The 20,398-nt window shown below is 45.4% G+C and overlaps 1 protein-coding gene and 1 long non-coding RNA gene across 2 annotated transcripts in view; one reads left to right on the forward strand and one right to left on the reverse strand.

Annotated features, from left to right (window-relative positions):
- Positions 1-20,398, reverse strand: part of IL18RAP (interleukin 18 receptor accessory protein) — a 30,761-nt gene that overhangs the window by 6,869 nt on the left and 3,494 nt on the right. Inside the window, 6 exon segments of the mRNA XM_055400462.2 lie at positions 179-302; positions 2,586-2,651; positions 8,060-8,210; positions 16,205-16,388; positions 16,821-17,142; positions 17,933-18,103. Coding sequence (XP_055256437.2) covers positions 179-302; positions 2,586-2,651; positions 8,060-8,210; positions 16,205-16,388; positions 16,821-17,142; positions 17,933-18,005 — 920 coding nt within the window. The 5' untranslated portion in view covers positions 18,006-18,103.
- Positions 299-7,139, forward strand: LOC148776245 (uncharacterized). Its single transcript, XR_016038628.1, has 3 exons — positions 299-3,071; positions 3,369-3,536; positions 4,737-7,139. It is a non-coding gene; the product is annotated as an uncharacterized LOC148776245 (long non-coding RNA).

A 20,398-nucleotide genomic window follows, 5' to 3' on the forward strand; every position in this document is an offset into this window, starting at 1 on the left:
AAAATTAACTTACACTTTGCACATCTACGCTTTTGCTTGCTCCACTAGCCGGCCCTAGTGGCCACACCATCAACTGTGGGTGTGTGCGTGCAGCTCTGGGTGTACATTTGAGGGGTTTTCCAAAGGTGAAAGCCTTTCGTGTGAGTGCAAAGAATAAGTTGGCTCATTTCCTTCTTACCTTCTTCCCTTGGGTGTTTTGATTTCCCACTCTTGGTCAGACTCTCTGATGAACCATTTTATCACAGGATTAAAGTTTATTTCAAAGCCAAATCGTGCTGTGCAGTTAAGAGTTAAAGGCTTTCCTAAAAAGGAAGGGGCCGCAGAAAACAGGAAGGCAGCTGGTGAGAATGATGTGCCCTGTGAAGGAGGAAGACAGCACCTGAAAACTGTCCCCCGAGGCGGTCAGGTTTACAGCTAGAGCAGGCGTGCCGGACATAGCCAACCGTCTACCCGTCTCTCATTAAGAAACGTGTAAAACCAGGAATATTTGTCTACTGGGCAACACTTAGATGTCAAACCTGTGGCTATATTTACCCAAATGAAGACTGGCATGGTCATACAGTGAGAGTTCTGATGTGGTTTCAGGATAAACACCAGGAAAATGAGCAGTTTCAGTGACTAGCCCCACCTTCCAACCCTGCAGCTAAAGCAGTTACAAGGGTGTTGCTGAAGAATATTTTATAGGCAGTATTTGCATTTCTTGTTGCTGTTCAGTTACTCAGTCATGTCCAACTCTTTGCGACCCCATGGACTGCAGCCTTCCAGATTTCCCTGTCCTTCACTATCTCCCGGAGTTTACTCAAAGTCATTTCCGTTGAGTTGGTGACGCCATCCAACCATCTCATCCTGGGTCACCCCCTTCTCCTGACCTCAATCTTTCCCAACATCAGGGTCTTTTCCAATGAGTCGGCTGCTCGTAACAGGTGGCCAAAAGCGTTTTCATGTTAAATGAAAATCCTGAGGTTTTGCTGCTTATCTAGATATTCAGCTCTATTTTGAACTGTGCTCTGTGGATGGGTGTGCATGTTACTACACAACCCATTTTCTGGGGAAGGGTTACCCAGAAATTCAGCATTTTAACCATATAAAGTTTAAGGGACTTCATTTGAAAACTCACCTTTACACTTGATAATGCTTCTCCTACAGTAATAGCTTTAACATTCACTGCTCCCATAACTAGGGCTCCCCAGGTGGCAGTACTGGTAAACAACCTGACTGCCAGTGCAGGAGACACAGGACACTCAGGTTCGAGCCCTGGGTCAGGAAGAGCCCCTGGAGGAGGGCATGGCACCCCACTCCAGTCTTCTTGCCTGGAGAATCCCATGGATAGAGGAGCCTAGTGGGCTGCAGTCCACAGGGTCTCAAAGAGTCGGACACGACTGAGGCCACTGAGCACAGCACAAAGGTAACTTTGCCATTTTTATATTAATTAATGCTTTCCCTCCTTCTTTCCCCCTTCCTTTCATTCTTGTGATATTGCCTGTACTATTGGGTTGGCCAAAAACTTCATTTGGGTTTTTCCATAAGGTCTTACAGGGAAAACCCGATGAACCTTTCAGCCAGCCCAGTAGCTCCATTTCATTATCAGGACGTACCACTACCGCCACCTAATGGTAATTTACCATATCTATGCCGACATTTCTTTCTACAATGAAATATATCATCTCCTTGCTGTTTAGTCACTAAGTCTTGTCTGACTCTTCTGTGACCCCATGGACTGTAGCCCACTGAGCTCCTCTGTGGGATTTCCCAGGCAAGAATACTGGAGTGAGTTGCCATTTCCCCCTCCTGGGGATCTTCCTGAACCCAGGGATCAAACCAGTGTCTCCTGCTTTGGTTCCTGGGTTCTTTATCCCTGAGCCATCAGGGGAGCCCTAATTAGCATCCAGAAGAAACTGCTACGCAGTGGTCTTTTACAATGATATTACTTTTTCCTTTCTTTATATAAGGATAAATACTTTATTAGTGCTTAAGATAGCATTTACTTTACTGGAGCAATCAGCACTTGGTTTTGAAGACAGCAGTTCTTACCTGGCTATGTGGAAAGATGCAGATGTTCTTGAAGCCTACGCAATCACAGGGAACCACTGGAAGTCACTTCCCCCCCCACCCCAGAGAAGATGCTGCTTTGGACTACAACTCATTTAAACAGAGATTGTAGTATTCTCCTGTGATTATCTTAAAGGCCAGACCAAACGCTGTGTTCATACATATTTTGTGCTGCCTAAGTTGGTAAACTCGTTAAATTTATAATCAGTGGACCTAACCAATCTATGTTCCAATTTATGTGGAGGAAGGAAGAATCTTTCCAAAACAATCTATTAACCACGGTTGACATTCAAGTCGCCCTTATTTCTCAATGCCATTTTATGAGGTCACTTTGGCTTTGTCCAGTTACAGTTTTACAAACCATGGCTTCAAGACATTTAGCAACTGTATAAGGTCACAGAACTCATCACTGGCCGAGTCTAGATTCACCCCCGGTTCTGTTTGACTTGAAATCCGGATGCTGTTCCTTGAATCACACTTAGGCCTGATCCCAGAAGCACAAGGTCATTCAAGGGTGATGACCCCATTCATCTTACCAAGTTCTACTTCCAAGGTGTCCTTGATGGGATCCAGAATATCTGGTTTGAGATTAGTGTTCTTCACTAAAAGATAAAAATGGAAATCATTATTTGCATTGGAAATCCGAAGGCCTGGTCTGTACGGTCACATTTTGATCTAATTTGGGGGAACTTTTCCAGATTTTATCCGTAATCCATAAGACTAGAAATTCAAGTTTGCATGTGAAAATCATGCTTCCAGAAATGACTAAGATATCAGACTTCAGGTTTTAGCAATACATGATTCCTTGATAAGTTCATATCCACCCAGGTACATTTTCTTCCAGGCCAGCCTGCTTGCCGACCACAGACTTGAACCCTCATGTTTTCCCTCCAAGATTGGTTTGTGGTCCATCTGGAGAAATGGAACAGGAAGGAGAACCCATCTGGGAAAATGCACAGGTCACCAGAGTGGAGTCCACCTCTCCCTCCATCCTCAAATTTATGAATCATTGCAAAATAAAGGTGAGTTCAGCCCTTCATGAATCATTTATCCCTCAACTTCCTGTCACAAACTTTCAAATGTGCCTCCACTGTCAGACTCCCTCCTGAAGATGCCTCATCTCCTAAGACAGGAAAATTCTCCTCTTCTACTCTGCGCACCTCCTGCCTCTCTCCTACTTCTCAGGGGCCTCCCTCCTTCAGTTACACCACCTTCTTGTGTCTTTGACTTTCTCTCTCTCTGTCTTCCCATCAGCATTTATCCTTGCTTAGTCTTTCCATCTTTTTTTTTTTTTTGCTTCTCCCTGTGGTGGCTTGTAGGAATCTTCATTCCCTCACCAGGGATTGAACCTGCAACCTCAGCAGTGAGAGCTCAGAGCCCCCTAATCACTGGACCTTCCGGGAATTCCCCAGTCTCTCCGTCTTAAAACAGAGGAAAAACACCCTTCAACTCAGATCTCCACACCTTCTCCTTCCTTCCCCGCTGAGGTCAGAAAGGAGCACTGTGTGTTCACGTCCTCCCTCCCCTCCCCTCCCCTCCCATGCGTCTGATTTCTGCTCCCATATCTCCACTGAAACCCCTTTGGCCAAAGTTGCCAGTGACCTCCGTGACCTCCTTGCACAAAAATCCACTGGGAACAGCTGAGTTTTTAACCTGCTTTCCCTCTTAATAGCTAGGTCAGGACGATCCCGCAGAGATGCAAATGGCAACCCACTCTAATGTTCTTGCCTGGGAAATCCCATGGACAGAGGAGCCTGGTGGGACCCTCCATGGGGTCGCAAGAGTCAGACACGACTGAGCAGCTAAGCAACAGCAAGCGGCCTGGGTTGCTGCGGGCGTGCTCTCCTCTGCTCCTTGGGTTGCACGCGTCTGCGCCCCAATGCTGGCCTGTCCGCCCAGTCTCTGCCCACTCCACTGAGGGCTGCGGGCTCCTCCGCCCGCTCTGCCATTTGTAAATCCCACTCCTCCATTCCCCTCTGTGGTCTTCATTCCACCTGCTCTCCACGTGGGGCAGATCGAGTGCTCCGGGCACCTTTCCCGTGAGACGCGTCTGCCCTTGAAAGCGTCTCTCTCCTGCGTCATCAGTTTCACTTCCTTTACGGCTCCCTCCCTGCCCTTCCACTGATACCCACTTGCTGATGTAAATAATGGCCCTTCTCTCCCCAGAGCCAGTGATCTATTCCCGGGTCTCACCACAGGAGGCCAAGCCTCACTCCCTCCTTCTTGCAACACGGTATCTCCGAGTTCCGGGGCAGTATTCCTCTGTCCCCGCACCCCTGCTTCAACTCCTGTGAGGATGCCCCTCGTCCCCCACACCCCGCAGCGCTGGAAGCTCTGGGCTCTCTCCTCTCTGTCCTCACCCCAGCCTGACCCCGTCTCCCTCGACTGTATGCCCACCATTCTCACATTCACACCTCCAGCTCTTACATCCCAGTCTGGTTTTTTGAAACACCCACTTGTCACAGTGACTTGATGACTGAAAGTCCTTTCAAGGCTAACACTGAATTTCTTCCTCATACTCACTTCTTTCAGAGTGCTCTTCTGTCTCATGACACGATGCCATGATTTACCAACTCATGGTGCCAGAAAAGTAAACCGTCTTTGAGTTCCCTCTTTCATCTTGCACGTAAACCCCATCCACATGTGTTTTACAGGCATATAAAGCCATTTCTAATCACCTTTTCTAGGTCTGCTCAAACAGTGACCAGAGAGGACTTCCCTCGTGGTCCACTGGCAAAGAGGCCACCTTCCGATGCAGCGGACAAGGTTCCAACCCCAGCTGGGGAACTAAGATCCCGAGCCACATCTAGAGAAGCCCATGCACTGAAACTAGAGGAGCCCACACACCAAAATGAAGACCCAGCACAGCCCCTCCCCCCGAAAAGTGGCAACAGACATCTTTTAAGAGCATAATTCAAACCTGTTGCTTCTCACCTGTTCCCTCTACCAGCCCCGTATACCACATCCTGCCCTTCCGCTTCTGTTCCATCCCATCCCATCTCATCCCATTCCTCCCCATTCTCTCTCTTTTTCTCTCAGTGTATTACAGAAAGCCCATCTCCTTGCCCAGCTTAAAACCTGGCTCTCATCCTGGACTCCTCCTTTTCCCTCTCCCTCGCTCCTGATTCCCAAACCCCTTTACGTGTAACTCCCTAAGTATTTCTGGAGTTCATTCACTTCTCTCTATCACCTGTGCCTCCTAGTTCAGGCCACCATCAGCAGTTGCCTGCCCGACTCATCAGTTCAGTTCAGTTCAGTTCAGTCGCTCAGTCATGTCCGACTCTTTGCGACCCCATGAATCACAGCACGCCAGGCCTCCCTGTCCATCACCAACTCCCGGAGCCTTCTAATTCTTCTTCCTGCCTCCACTGTTGCTCCCCCAAACCCATTTTCTGCACAATAAGCAGAGAGATCTGTGTCAAAACCAGATCTCTTCATGACACTGTCCTTCAGAGAATCCTCAGTGGCTCCCGCTTGTTCCTGGACAAAGTCCAGACTTGCTAGAACAGTGTGGTGTCAGTTCTGCTTGCAGGTACCCTCAACTCACTTTCTTCTCCTCCCTGGCACGCACCACGCCCCTCATCTCTCGCACACGAGCTGTGCTGCTCACCCCGGCTGGAGCAGCATCTCACCTGTCTGCAACGGACTGACTCGTCTTTGCCGCTCACCCCTCAGCTGGCCTCGGGTACCCAGGTGTGGGTTTGATGGGCTGCCCGCGTGTTCACTGCTTCCCTTTCTCTGTGTGCATCCTACTGAACTGCAGCAGCCTGAATCCTCCTGGTTTGTCCCACAAGACAGAGAGTTCTGGGAGGTCAGAGAAACGGCCAGATGCTCACTCTTACGTCTTTAGCAGCACGCCCAGTGCCTGAAATGTATTAGATGTTCTACAGATACTTGTGAGAGAATGAATACAGGAGAGGATAAATGAGCACGTGAGCAAGACAGAAACGATGACAGAGAAGGCATGAAAAGATGCGACAGATGCTTCAAGGTGTCCTCTGGGAGAGAGAAAAGCAAATCCTGCCACTGGAAGTCTGAGGGGGTGAGTCATCACGCCTGAGGGAAAGAGCAGCTGCGCTTGTAGGAGCAGCGAGTGCTCCAAGTGGGCCATTTGCCTTCTAGCCCCTCATCCAAGGAGCGATCTAATATAAATGTGAATCGCTGACGTCGAAAGTGGTGGCAGTGCAAGGGCCAAGAAGTGGACAGGTCTCAGGGTGCCCCATGTGGTTTGTGTCTTGTAATGAAAGAAGAGGAAGTAAAAGTAATTAATGGATTTACTAAGAGCTAAGTCAACCATTCTGCATGGTTATGCTTTGAGATCAGCCATACCTAAATTAATTATATAGTTTATCCATGCTGATATTTGTAAATCTAATGAGAATGACCTCGGGGAAAGCCTGGGATGAAAATAGACAAGTCACAGAAGAATAAGCTCAATGGGCCAAGAAACGAATGACAGGATATTGAACTTTGATAGTCGTCAGAGAAACGTAAATTGGAATGGAAAAAGAGAGTCCAGTTGATACAAATCAGAAAGTCTGAAACCTCTTTTAACTTTATTGAGGCTTTCAATGGCTTTCAAAGATCTCTCTTGCTAAATGTCACATTGCACTTGAAACTACATGGGTTACTTTCAAATATCTTTTGATATTGATTTCTAACATAATTCCACAATGATAAGAGAACACATTCTGTATGATTTCAACACCTTTAGACCATGAAATTTTTGCACCTTGTTTTATGTCCTTGGATATATCCCCATGTCTCCTAGCTTATAGTCTATGGAAACTCGAATAGAATGTTCAACTCTGCTGTTGTGTGAAAACTGTATAAATCTTGATTATGTTGAATTGGTTCACAGAGCTTTTCGAGTCTGCTGTATCCTTCTACTTCTCTGTATATTCATTCTATTAATTTTGAGAGTTTGATACTCAAACTCCAACTAAAAATCTCAATCTATCCACTCATAAAAATAACTATAACATATAGTAGAACTATATGTAACTTTGTTCTGTATTTTCTAAGTTTCTTATAAATGTATTATCATACTGTCATAATTCAAAAAATAAATAGAAAGCCTGAAACCACCAAATATTATTGATATTTGGGACAAATAGGAATCTGTGCATTACTCATGGGGGTGTAATTTTGCAAAACAATGCCTAAGAACAATCCCATGTGTTTGTAACACCAATCTCATTTTATAATATAAAACAATATCCTACTTCATTAATGGAAATATACATAAGTAGCAAAAGCATAAACACATAAATGGAAAGAGCAGGCTACGTCTGCAAAGAGAGGAAGTGGGAAGGGCTGGGACCCAGACCTCAAGCCCTATCTATGACGTTTTGTTTCAGTAAAGAAACAGTGAGATGGGAAAACCACTATTAAAGCTGGTGATAGGTACATGAGTGTCACTTATCTCTGGGTGCGAAATATTTAATATTACTTTTAAACGTATTATCTCTCATGTGTGAAATATTTAATCTTTTTATTTCTGTGCCTGAATCTTCCATTTTTTAATTAGGATTTTTTTTTGAGGTGGATCATTTTCAAAGTCTTTATTGAACTTGTTACAATATTGCCTCTGTTTTATGTTTGGGTTTTTGGGCCAGCAGGCATGTGGGATCTTGATTCTCTGACCACAGATTGAACTCACATCCCCTGCATTGGAAGGCATAGTCTTAACCAGTGAACTGCCAGGAAAGTCCCTAATATTGTTTTTTTGTTTGTTTGTTTTTGTATCACAAAGCAAAGAATCAGTGTGTAGAAAACCCAACTTGTGACAAATGAATATGATCCACAACAAGGCCTTCCTCAGAGGATGGAAGCTGGGTTAATGGAAAATTGATGCTTACCAATATTCCAGGGTTTTCATGACTATAGTCTATGACTATCTCCTTCCCCTCACCCCTCAAAAGGAAAACATCACTAAGCCAAAGAAGATAACTTTAACTGGGTAATTGGACTAGAAATATCAAGTAGTGAAACCAAAAATCTCACTTACCAATGGTTTTCACTTGAACAACAGCTCTTACTGTCCATGAACTTGAATTATCTGTCTGAGTGTAATCACACACGTACATGCCCTGGTGATAGTCATAAACTTCATCCACTTCAATTGGGTTGCTCCTCTTTTCAGAGAGAAGTTTTCCATTCTAATCCAAGAGATAAGAAAATCAAATAACTTAACCAGAGAATTACTATTTGTATTAAGCTCAGCTATAGCCAAACTTACTCCTTGGAAGGAAAGTTATGACCAACCTAGATAGTATATTAAAAAGCAGAGACATTACTTTGCCAACAAAGGTCTGTCTAGTCAAAGCTATGGTTTTTCCAGTGGTCATGTATGGATGTGAGAGTTGGACTGTGAAGAAAGCTGATCGCCGAAGAATTGATGTTTTTGAACTGTGGTGCTGGAAAAGACTCTTGAGAGTCCCTTGGACTGCAAGGAGATCCAACCAGTCCATTCAAAAGGAGATCAATCCTGGGTGTTCATTGGAAGGACTGATGCTAAAGTTGAAACTCCAATACTTTGGCCACCTCATGTGACGAGTTGACTCACTGGAAAAGACTCTGATGCTGGGAGAGATGGAGGGGGGAGGAGAAGGGGACGACAGAGAATGAGATGGCTGAATGGCATCACCGACTCGATGAACATAAGTTTGAGTGAACTCTGGGAGTGGGTGATGGACAGGGAGGCCTGGCGTGCTGTGATTCATGGGGTTGCAAAGAGTCGAACACGACTGAGCGACTGAACTGAACTGAACTGAACTGAATAGCCAAACTTCACAAATTTGAACCAGAGAAGAAGGTCAGTCTGATATAAGAATATTGCAGAAAGTCATACCCTCAAATTGTGGAAAAATTCTGTATTTGTATCTTTAGGGGCACTGTAATATTTACTGAATGATGGGCGATCAGTATATCACTAGTCTTGTAATCATTAATTCTCTAAGCTTCACATAGCACCTGGTCTTCCAACTTCCCACTAAGAGTCTACCAACAAGTACTCCAATGGTATATTTCTCACCACTGCAGTCAAAAGAAAAGAGATAAAAAAAACAAAAGTAACAAAATAATGATAACCTCGGAGAAGGCAATGGCAAGCCACTCCAGTACTGTTGCCTGGAAAATCGCATGAACAGAGGAGCCTGGTGGGCTGCAGTCCATGGGGTCGCTACTAGTCGGACACGACTGAGCGACTTCAATTTCACTTTTCACTTTTCACTTTCACACATTGGAGAAGGAAATGGCAGCCCACTCCAGTGTTCTTGCCCGGAGAATCCCAGGGATGGCAGAGCCTGGTCGGCTGCAGTCTATGGGGTTGCACAGAGTCAGACACGACTGAAGCGACTTAGCAGCAGTAGCAGCATTACCCATATAGAGACGTCCCTAGTAGCTCAGTTGTAAAATCAGCCTACTAATGCAGGAGATGCGGGTTTGATCCCTGGGTCAGGAAGCTCCCCTGGAGAAGGCAATGGCAACCCACTCCAGTATTCTTGCATGGGAAATCCCATGGACAGAGGAGCCTGGTGGGCTACAGTCCATGGGCTCATAACAGAGTTGGACATGTCTTAGCCACTAAACAACAAGGCATGTAGACTGCAAAGTTCTTTCTCGTACATTTCATGCGATTGTTCTAAGGACTCTCTGGGTTTGCACAGATTCTATGCTTCCATTTTACAGATGAGAAACTGAGCTTCTGAAGTCTGTGTGTGGCTCCATGTTGTACAGCTCATGAGAGACCTGAGAATCTAGCTGCATTTTTCTGATTCTGAGTCTCATGTTCTGATTAAGGAATTTCCCTTCCACTTTGCCTGCTGACTTGCAGAAGCAGGAATTCCCCTCCTCAAGTCTCTGGTGTGTTTCCTGTGGCCCCAGAAAGAATTTCCAGTAGGTTGGCCAGGGGCTGAGAAGAAGGTCAGAGCTGGTCAGAGCTGGGCAACTGCAGGTAGGAAGTCAAACAAGACCAGAAAGAGGGACAGATGAGGTTAGACAGTGTTTAGTGGATCTCAAGGATCAAGAAACTTTTAAAAGGAAGCTTCAGAGCATGGGGTAAAACTCAGAGATGAAACTTCTAGAGAAGATGGTAATATACTTGAAGAACAGAAATTGGTGAAGGCGGGTTTTAAATTATATGAGAAAGGAACACAGAGAAAATGGGGAAGATGAGTGATTACTAAGTGAGCCTGATTTATTTTAATGAAAAATACGTATGGCTGAGTATGTATCATTAAGATTTTATGAGATGGAGTCTTCCCTGGTGGCTCAGTGGAAAAGAATCTGCCTGCCCACACGAAAGTCAAGGGTTCAGTCCCTGATCAGGGAAGATTTCACATGCTAAGGGTCAGCTAAGCCATGCAGCAACTGTTGAGCCCATGCTCGGTAACGAGATAAGCCATAGCAATGAGAAGCCTGCGCACCTAGAGAGTAGCACCCGCTTGCCTCAACTGGAGAAAAACCTGCACGGCCCCAAAGAGCCAGCATAGCTGAGAATAAATAAAAATTTAAAAGCAAGAGTTTATGAGATAGAACTCAAGAGAAACATCAAAGAAAAGAGATAAACCATTTGTATCAAGAGGGATAGGAAGCCCTTCTAATAAGACAATCGTAAATGATCCAAGTGGAAAGAGGTGCCGCTGGGGCCTCGTGAGAAATTCTTTGTTTCGCTCAGACATGAAACGGTCATGAACAAAACAGGGAAGGAGGAGAGCGGGTCAGCACGAGTGTACAAAGAGCATCAGCGAGTCCTGCAGAGAACCGACAGCTGTGACTCCCTGTGGACTGTAGTGCTGCACAGAGGGTAGGGGGTTGCCCAGGGTTCAGCAGTTTCACAGTGAGCACCACCGAATGGGCCAATGTATGGACCTTGGAAATCATTTCCCAAACCCCCTCCCTCCCTGGCATCACATCAGCCTTTGGTCTGGCGAGACTTACCTGCTCACCAGCCCTCCATGACCCTGGGCTCACAGGATGCCACTGGGCACCAGGGGCAAGAAGAATGAGGCCAGAGGAAATGAAAAGAAGCGGCTGTCTATGTGTGAAAATTCCATGGAACTCAGGGTTCAGAGAGGGCGCAGCAGCCACGTCTGTGCTGTGGCGTGTGAGTGAGGCCATCTTAAACCACCAATGGAAAAGTCATTCGGGCACAGTCCTACTGGCAGGAGGTCACGGCCGTGACGTGGGCACCCAAGGCTCAGTGCCCCAAGCCCATCCAGAAGAGCCTCTCCCACTGCTCTAACTCTGCCTTGGGTCAAAGATTCGCTAAAGATTGAACAAAAAACACACTCCCCTTAATATTAGAAGGAATGAATCTCTCAGTCGTGTTGACTTTTTGTGACCCCGTGGACTGTGGCCTCTGTCCATGGGATTCTCCAGGCAAGAGTACTAGAGTAGGTTACCATTCCCTTCTCCAGGGAATCTTCCCAACCTAGGGACTGAACCCAGGTATCCCAGATTGCAGGCAGATTCTTTACCGTCTGCACCATCAGGGAAACTCTCCCAGTGACACTGACTTGGTAAAAAACTTCATTTGGGTTTTTCCACAACATCTCAAAGAAAGACCCAAAGGAACTTTTGGACCAGTTCAATATAACATCATCTCTAGATGAATTCTGTTTGTGCCAGTTATTTGTCCTTATATTTTTATTTAGGGCTTCCTTGGTGGCTCAGATGGTAAAGAATCTGCCTGCAATGCAGGAGACCTGGGTTTGATCCCTGGATCAGGAAGATTCCCTGGAGAAAGGTATGGCAACCCACTCCAGTATTCTTACCTGGAGAATCCCATGGACAGAGGAGCCTGGTGAGCTACAGTCTTATCCATTTGAGTTCATTGATTAATTTATGATTAATTTATTAATAATTTATTGTTAAATTATTAACCTATATCTCTGATGTCTCTTGCACTGGCAGGCTGTTTCTTTACCACTAGCACCTAGGATGCCCCATTTGTCTAATGTCATCACTTTTAGTGATATGCCACTTCCAGGAGGTCTGTGACTTTCCATGATACTATGTGCATGTGTGTGTGTGTGCATGTGTGTGTAAGCACAGGTGCACACAGACACATGCAATGCGTGCATTTCATGCAATTCATGAAACATAACCTAAATAATGACCTATCCAAATCTTTATCAGAATGGATGCGTGTATATGTTTGCTATTCACCTGAAACTATCACAACATTGTTAATCAGGTATACTTCAATGTAAAATAAAAACTTTAAAAAAAGATAAAATATTAACAACAGTCATTGTTTGCTTGCTTTTAAGACAGATGCTTTGTCACCACTAAACACATCCTGACCTTTGCAGCCAAGCCAGAGAAGAAATAAAACTTCCTTTTGTGCATGTCACACAGTGTTAGAGTTTAGTTCGTAAGAGTGGATTATACAGAAGCTGTCAACTACCCTGTGGATTGTGCTTACCAGAAAGCAACAACAGCTTTCATTTCAGGGACACGAACACTGAAACTTCAAATGCATTTTCAACTTAAATAACTGGGGATAAGTTTACTTTCCAGGACTGGGAACAGCCACCTTGACATAGTAAGATGTTGATCGCTCCAGATTACAGATTCATTTGAACCGTGGAAAGCTTTGTTCTTAAGAGAGAACTGAAAATAATGAACAGAACCACTGACTTTTCGTACTACAGTTTCGAGGTTATGAAATTAATGTGTTTTTTTTTAATTGAAAGATGTTCACTTATAATGTTGTGTTAGCTTCTGGTGTATAGCAAATAGTCACACACACACACACACACTATACATGTATGGATGTAAGAGTTGGACTGTGAAGAAAGTTGAGTGCTGAAGAATTGATGCTTTTGAACTGTGGTATTGGAGAAGACTCTTGAGAGTCCCTTAGACAGCAAGGAGATCAAACCAGTCAGTCCTGAATATTCACTGGAAGGACTGATGCTGAAGCTGAAACTCCAATACTTTGGCCACCTGATGTGAAGAACTGACTCATTTGAAAAGACTCTGATGCTGGGAAAAATTGAAGGTGGGAGGAGTAGGGGATGACAGAGGATGAGATGGCTGGATGGCATCACCGACTCAATGGACATGAGTTTGAGTAAACTCTGGGAGTTGGTGATGGACAGGGGGACCTGGTGTGCTGTGGTTCATGGGGTCGCAAAGAGTCAGACACAACTGAGCGAATGAACTGAACTGATAAAATCTCTCATTGTTTCCACTGTTTCCCCATCTATCTGCCATGAAGTGATGGGACCGGATGTCATGATCTTAGTTTTCTGAATGTTGAGCTTCAAGCCAACCTTTTCACTCTCCTCTTTCACTTTCATCAAGAGGCTCTTTAGTTCCTCACTTTCTGTACATATATATATACATAAGGGTGGTGTCATCTGTACATATGTGTGTGTGTGTGTGTGTATACATATTCATACTCTTTTCCATATTCTTTTCCATTATGGGTTTTTACAGGATATTGACTATGGAACCCTGTGCTATGCAGTAGACACTTGTTTCTCTGTTTTATGTACAGTCATTTCTATCTACTAATCCCAAACTCCCAATTCATCCCTCCCCCTCCTTTCTCCTTTGGTAGTCATAAGTTTGTTTTCTATGTCTGTGAATCTGTTTCTTTTTCATCAATAAGTTCATTTTTGTCATATTTTAGAATCCACATATAGGGATATCATATGATATTTGTGTTTCTCTATCTGACTTACTTCATTTGGTATAACAATCTCTAGGTCCATCCATGTTCCTGCAAATGGCAATGTTTCGCTGTTTTATCCGGCTGAGTAATATTGCATTGTGTGTATGTGTGTGTGTACACCACATCTTCTTTATGCGTTCACTGGACGTACACTTAGGTTACTTCCATATCTTCAGTTCAGTTCAGTTCAGTCGCTCAGTCGCGTCCGACTCTTTGCGACTCCATGAATCGCAGCACGCCAGGCCTCCGTGTCCATCACCAACTCCCGGAGTTCACCCAAACTCAAGTCCATCGAGTCGGTGATGCCATCCAGCCATCTCATTCTCTGTCGTCCCCGTCTCCTCCCGCCCCCAATCCCTCCCAGCATCAGAGTCTTTTCCAGTGAGTCAACTCGTCGCATGAGGTGGCCAAAGTATTGGAGCTTCAGCTTCAGCATCAGTCCTTCCAATGAACACCCAGGACTGACCTCCTTTAGGATTGACTGGTTGGATCCCCTTGCAATCCAAGGGACTCTCAAGAGTCTTCTCCAACAACACTGTTCAAAAGCATTAATTCTTCGGCAATCAGCTTTCTTCACAGTCCAACTCTCACATCCATACATGACCACGGGAAAAACCATAGCTTTGACTAGACGGACCTTGGTTGGCAAAGTAATGTCTCTGCTTTTTAATATGCTGACTAGGTTGGTCACGGCTTTCCTTCCAAGGAGTAAGCGTCTTTTGGCTATAGAAAACAGTGCTTCAGTGAACACTGGGGTGCAAGTATCTTTCCAAATTAGAGTTTTGTCTATGTGCAGCTGCTAGGTTGAATGGCAACTCATGTTTTCTTTCTGAGGAACCTCCATACACTTCTCCATAGTGCTGCACCAATTTCACATTCCCATCCACAGTGTCGGAAGGTTTCCTTTTCTCCACATTCTCTTCAGCAGTTTTTATTTGTAGACTTTTTAACGAAGGCCATTCTGACCAGTGTGAAATGATACCTCATTGTAGTAAGGTGTTTCTTAAATTGGGATTTCACTGGGGCAATATGTTTTCAGTGTCACTTTAAAATATAAAATTAAGACCTTAAGCACACACTCACCCTCCCTGTTCCCTTGATTCTACAATGGCCATAACACCGGTTGTCACTGAATCTCAAAAGAATCAAGTGAGGAAATAGCATCTCACCCCACAATAATTGTACCTCCAGGAGTATCTGATGCTGAGTCTGGGAATGCAAAAAGCCAACAGATAAAGACTTCCCTGGTGGTGCAATGGCTAAAACTCTGTGCTCCCAATGCAGGAGGCCCGGGTTTGATCGCTGATCAGGGAACTAGATCCCATAGGCTGCAAAAGCCCTGGTACAGTCAAATAAATAAGTATTTTTTTAAAGAAATCATAAAAATTATTTTATCAGTGGCAATTTAAAATAATAATTTTACATTAATAAACAGATATATTTGGAAGTCAAATTTAAAGTTTTGCATGATTTCTTAAAGCAAAGTATTGAACTTCAAACAAGTATTACAAGTGCAGGAGGCAATTTAAACTCTCTTCCCAGATTCTGCCACCCAGGGGGCAACTGACATCAGACGGCTTCCGAAGAGCTGCTCATGCAGCATTTGTGTATCTGATAGGACTTAGAAAAACCATAAAATGCAGTGGAAATGTGAAATGTTTTTGTCATGAAGTTTACTCACACGTCGTTCCTAACTCAGAATCATTTGGGAACTTGTCTTTCCCTAGCTCCTGGTCCCTTTTTCGCTTAACACTGCCCTCCCCCCACGCAGTACTCACCTGTGCGAGACACCTGTCACCTGCGAGGCCTTGTGTTTGCTGTGTGGTCTTCCCAGAAGTGCCCTCTTCAGAATGTATTCTAGTCTCCTGCTTCTTTTAGAAACCCTTCAAGACACACTTGTTGGGTGAACCTTTCACCTTAACCATACCCTTTGCTTTCCAAAGGCAGTAAAGTTGAACAAATCAGGTTTTCTGTATGAGTGAGTGGTCATAAGTTTATGTCTTAACCTCCCATGTCATGTACTTGAGTTTTAGAAAATTTTCTGGCACTGATCAAGAGGGTGGTTCTAATGACTAGGACACCAGACTCTGTGGCTGCTAGGGGATAGACTGCTTTAGGAAGTCAGGTCTTTTCCGTAGACATGAGGCCACACTTTGGGAAGTTCTGGAGCAGTGGGCCCCAACATTTTCGGCACCAGGGCCAGGTTGCTTGGAAGACAGTTTTCCCACGGACCTGGGTGTGGGGAGGGGGCAGTTTGGGGATGATTCAAGCACATTACATTTACTGTGCACTTTATCTCTGTCATTGTTACATCAGCTCCTCCTCAGACCATCAGGGCTTAGATTCTGGAGATTGGGGACCTCTGCTCTAGACCTCAGATTCAAACCCATGCTTCTATAACGTACGTAAGGAGCTGTTACCATAACAAACAAACTCTGGCATCAGATTCAGATAAGTCATTCTTACCTGGTACCAGGTGACCTCTGGACTCTGTGCATCACTTTGGTGGCTGAGACCTGGGCAGTAAATGGAGCTCATGCTACCAAGAAGAAGGTGTTGCTCATGTGAGACAGAACTCTCACAGGACATGTTTGTTTGGGGCTTAACTTCTAAGATCATCCGGGCACAGCAGGCATTCTCTTGGGGGCTCCTAGGGAAGTTAATAAGGTCCCGTGAACACAGGAGATCAGTCCAGTCAGTCCTAAGGGAAACAAAGCCTGAATATTCATTGGGAGGACTGATGCTGAAGCTGAATCTTCAATACTGTGACCACCTGATGTGAAGAACCAACTCACTGAAAAAAGACCCTGATGCCGGGAAAGATGGAAGGCAGGAGGAGGAGGGGGCGACAGAGGATGAGATGGTTGGATGGCATCGCCAACTCAATGGACATAAGTTTGAGGAAACTCTGGGAGATAGTGAAGGATAGGGAGGCCTGGCATGCTGCAGTCCATGGGGTCACAAAGAGTCGGACATGACTTAGCCACTGAACAACAACAACAGCAACATGAACACAGATGCTATATTCAGACAGTGAAGGACTTGGAGACGTTTGCAGAGAGAAATGCATTTGAGACATTACCTCATCCTAGGTCTACAAATGTATAACCCGGCATGATTTATCCCTGCGGCCAGAAAATGAAGGGTGCTCTTCTCCTGGATGACGTGAGGAGCACTCTGAGTAATTTCTACTGCTGGGTCTCCATTCTGGGGCTGTAGGTACCACTGGACATCAGATAGGTCCTTACTGCCGCTACAGGGCAGGTATTCAGAGCCTCGGGTGGGTGAGAGTTGACTTCCGTGGTAGAAATGGGATTTCTGTGGCTCTGGCAAATCACAAAACAAGACAAACTCCTCTCCACACCTTGCAGAGTATGTTCTAAGCGGCTTTTCAGTGAAGCAATCTGAAAACCACAATAAGCAAAACAACCCAGAAACACATTAGAAGATGAAAGTCTAAAGCACTGGCGCATATGCACTATCAAGAATAGGCTAGGCATCTAGCGGGAAGCAGCTCACAGCCCAGGGAGCTCAGCCCGGTGCTCTGAGATGGCCTAGAGGGGTGGGGTGGGAGGTGGAAGGGAGGCCCAGGAGGGAGTGGACACATGTACACATATGGCTGATCCACGCTGTTGTACAGCAGAAATCACACAATATTATAAAGCAATTACATTCCAATTTTAAAAAAAGTGATTCTTTATCTTCAAATAGTGACTGGACAATTGCCTATTCTGTTAAATAAATATTGAAAGTTGTAATTTTAAAAAAAGAAGACGCTCTAACTTATATTTCCAAAGAGTATTTGGTTTCACAAAGAATTAAGTTCCCATGGGTGTCTTTCTTCTTCTTATTTCCCATTTTGTGAGGAAAAGAAGTTCAGGTCTGATTCCCTTCCACTGATCTTCAGCATCACTGATAGTAATGGTGGTTTCCTGTTAGGGTTGGCCAACCCACCTGGAATTCCTCTTCAGCTGCATCCACTGAACACTCAGAGAGGGTAACTGGGCTCCCCATCAATGCTTGGGATCAACTCAAAGCTGTTCAGCCCAATCATGTGTCCTACCCCCATTTTAACAGCAGAAAGAAAGCGCTCTGGATAATTATATCATTTTCTCAGGTATTACAAAATATCTGTCACTTTCAACTTGAAACATAAGACTCACAGTGTCAGCAGGAAAAGTGAAAAACCCCTACCTGGAGTATTCAATCCTTTAATGCTCCCTCCTGCGACAAGCCAAAGAAATATCCAGCCCAAATAAAGTGTCATTCTCCCTGGGTCCCTGTCATCGCTTCAGGACATTGGTTCTGTGGTCAGAGTGGAGGACATTGCCCTGCAGAGCTCCACCCTGAGAATCCTCTTCATTTCTGTAAATCAAGAAATGGGAAATGAAGAAATTGGAACCAGTGATCAAAACGCAAGTCACACAGGAAGCTTTGAAAGGGCAGGTCCTGCCCAAAAATCCCTCACATGCCCACACTCGAGTGGTGTTTTCAGTGGTGTGTGGCAGTCCCTGCATATGTCACTTCTTACTCAGCTGAAGGAGGAAGGGCATCTCCAACTCAGGGTCCTGCTTGAATTTACACTCTGTACAGTGTGTTCTTTTGATGCTGTTTCTTCCTGGAATAATTTTTTTTTTTCTTTTCTTAAGTTTCTGACCAAGTATGTATGTTTTCAGGCTTCTCTGGTGGCTCAGACAGTAAAGAATCTGCCTGCCATGCAGGAGACCCGGGTTTGATCCCTGGGTCGAGAAGATCCCCTGGAGAAGGGAATGGCAACCCACTCCAGTATTCTTGTCTGGATGGACAGAGGAGCCTAGCAGGTTACAGTCCATGGAGTTGCAGAGTTGGACAAGACTGAGCGACTTTCACTTCACTTCTAATCACATATGTTTTCATGAGCAGTTTAGAAAGTGTTAAGAGAAAGTTTTTCTGAAAAGATGATCCAAGTTGAGTGAAAATGTCAGACTCTTGTTAGGGAAGCTAGTCCTGTAGCTCATGTGTATAAATGAGCATGTTTGTCCTTTGCTGGTTTGTAATAGATGTTAGAGAACAGAGGATGTTTGACTTGCTGTGCCCCAAGTAAGACAGGGAGCACTGTTGCTGGGTGGCCTTTCTAAGGATTCTCTGAAGTCTGAAAGGGAGAGAAGGTCACCCCAAGTTAGAATGTCAGACCCTGGACTGTGTTCACGGTGGTTTTGTCCACTTTGTTGATAGAGTGGCTGTTGGACCCTTCAAGCCATTTGAAAGAGAGGAGAGACGAGGTTGCTGGGTGCATACATGGTCCATTCAGGTTGTTGGTATTGTTCAGTAGCTCAGTTGTGTCCAACTCTTTGTGATCCCATGGTTCGTGCGGTAGTTTGAACATTTTCTGGCATTGCCTTTCTTTGGGATTGGAATGAAAACTGATGCTTTTCAGTCCTGTGGCCACTGCTGAGTTTTCCAAATTTGCTGGCATGTTAAGTGCAGCACTTTCACAGCATCATCTTTTAGGATTTGAAATAGCTCAGCCGAAATTCCATCCCCTCCACTAGCTTTGTTCGTAGTGATGCTTCCTAAGGCCCACTTGACTTCACACTCCAGGATGTCCGGCCCTAGGTGTGTGACCACACCACTGTGGTTATCCCGGTCATTAGGACCTATTTGGTACAGGTCTTCCGTTCAGATCGCCGTAGCAGAAAGACAAAGATTGGGTGATTTACACCCAAGAGAAACATCTTTCTCAAAATCCTGGGGTCTGGAAAGTCCAAGGTCAAGGCACCAGCAGGGTCACCTTCTGTGAGGCCTCTTGTCCAGGTTCATAAGTGACACCTTCTCACTGTGTCCTCACATGGCGGAAGGGGCCACCCATGTGAGGGAAACAGAACACGGAGACCCCCCTGACACGAAGCATGGAGGAAGTTTGGAGGAAAGACTCAGTACTGACGGTAAAAGCCCCAGAGAAGCTGGGCACAAGCAGGACTGCACAGCTTCTGTTAGGCTTGGCCACGGCCGATCAGATCCGCAACTGTGGAGGGTTTAGGGTGATGGATGAGGGGGTCGGAAAGGAAGGTGGGGAGTGGGGGCCAGCCACGCCCTCCCCAGGCTACCCTGAGCACAGAAGACAGGACAAGGAAATGTCTCCTCCTGTGCTGACTTCATTTCACCTTGGAGGAGAAGGAGTAGGAGAGGAAGCAGGTCAAATGCAAGTGAGAGTGAGGAGACAGAGCATGTGCCAACTTCTCTGAGGAGGCAAGAAGAGACAAACCCAGAAAACCACAGAGACATTATCTTGGATGGAGGCGAACAGAGTCACACACATCGGGAGGTCCCGCCAGATCCGTCTGCCCAGGTGGGACCTGAAGTCAGGATGTTTCCACCTGGCAACTGATCCGCTGAGAGGGAGGGCGTGTTCAGTGAAGAAAGGCCCTCACGAGATGGTGGAAGACCTAGAGAGCCAGGGATCACCACATCACTTATCCCCAGTGCTGACAATGCGAGGGTGGTGGTGGTGGGGGGGCTCTTATCTTCTTACCAAGATTGTAATCAAGGAATAGGGCAGGATAAGTAACTGCCTTTCAAGATGCTGCCTGCCTCCCACCTCTGCTAGTCTTTCCTTTGCCCACACAGGCCCTGAAGGGACAATATCTCCATCTCCAGTCACTGCCTGGAAACAAGGTCTAC

The sequence above is a fragment of the Moschus berezovskii genome, chromosome 11 (genome assembly GCF_049115385.1).
Source record: "Moschus berezovskii isolate FMDL1 chromosome 11, NW_MosBer_1.0, whole genome shotgun sequence".
Taxonomy (NCBI): Eukaryota; Metazoa; Chordata; class Mammalia; order Artiodactyla; family Moschidae; genus Moschus; species Moschus berezovskii.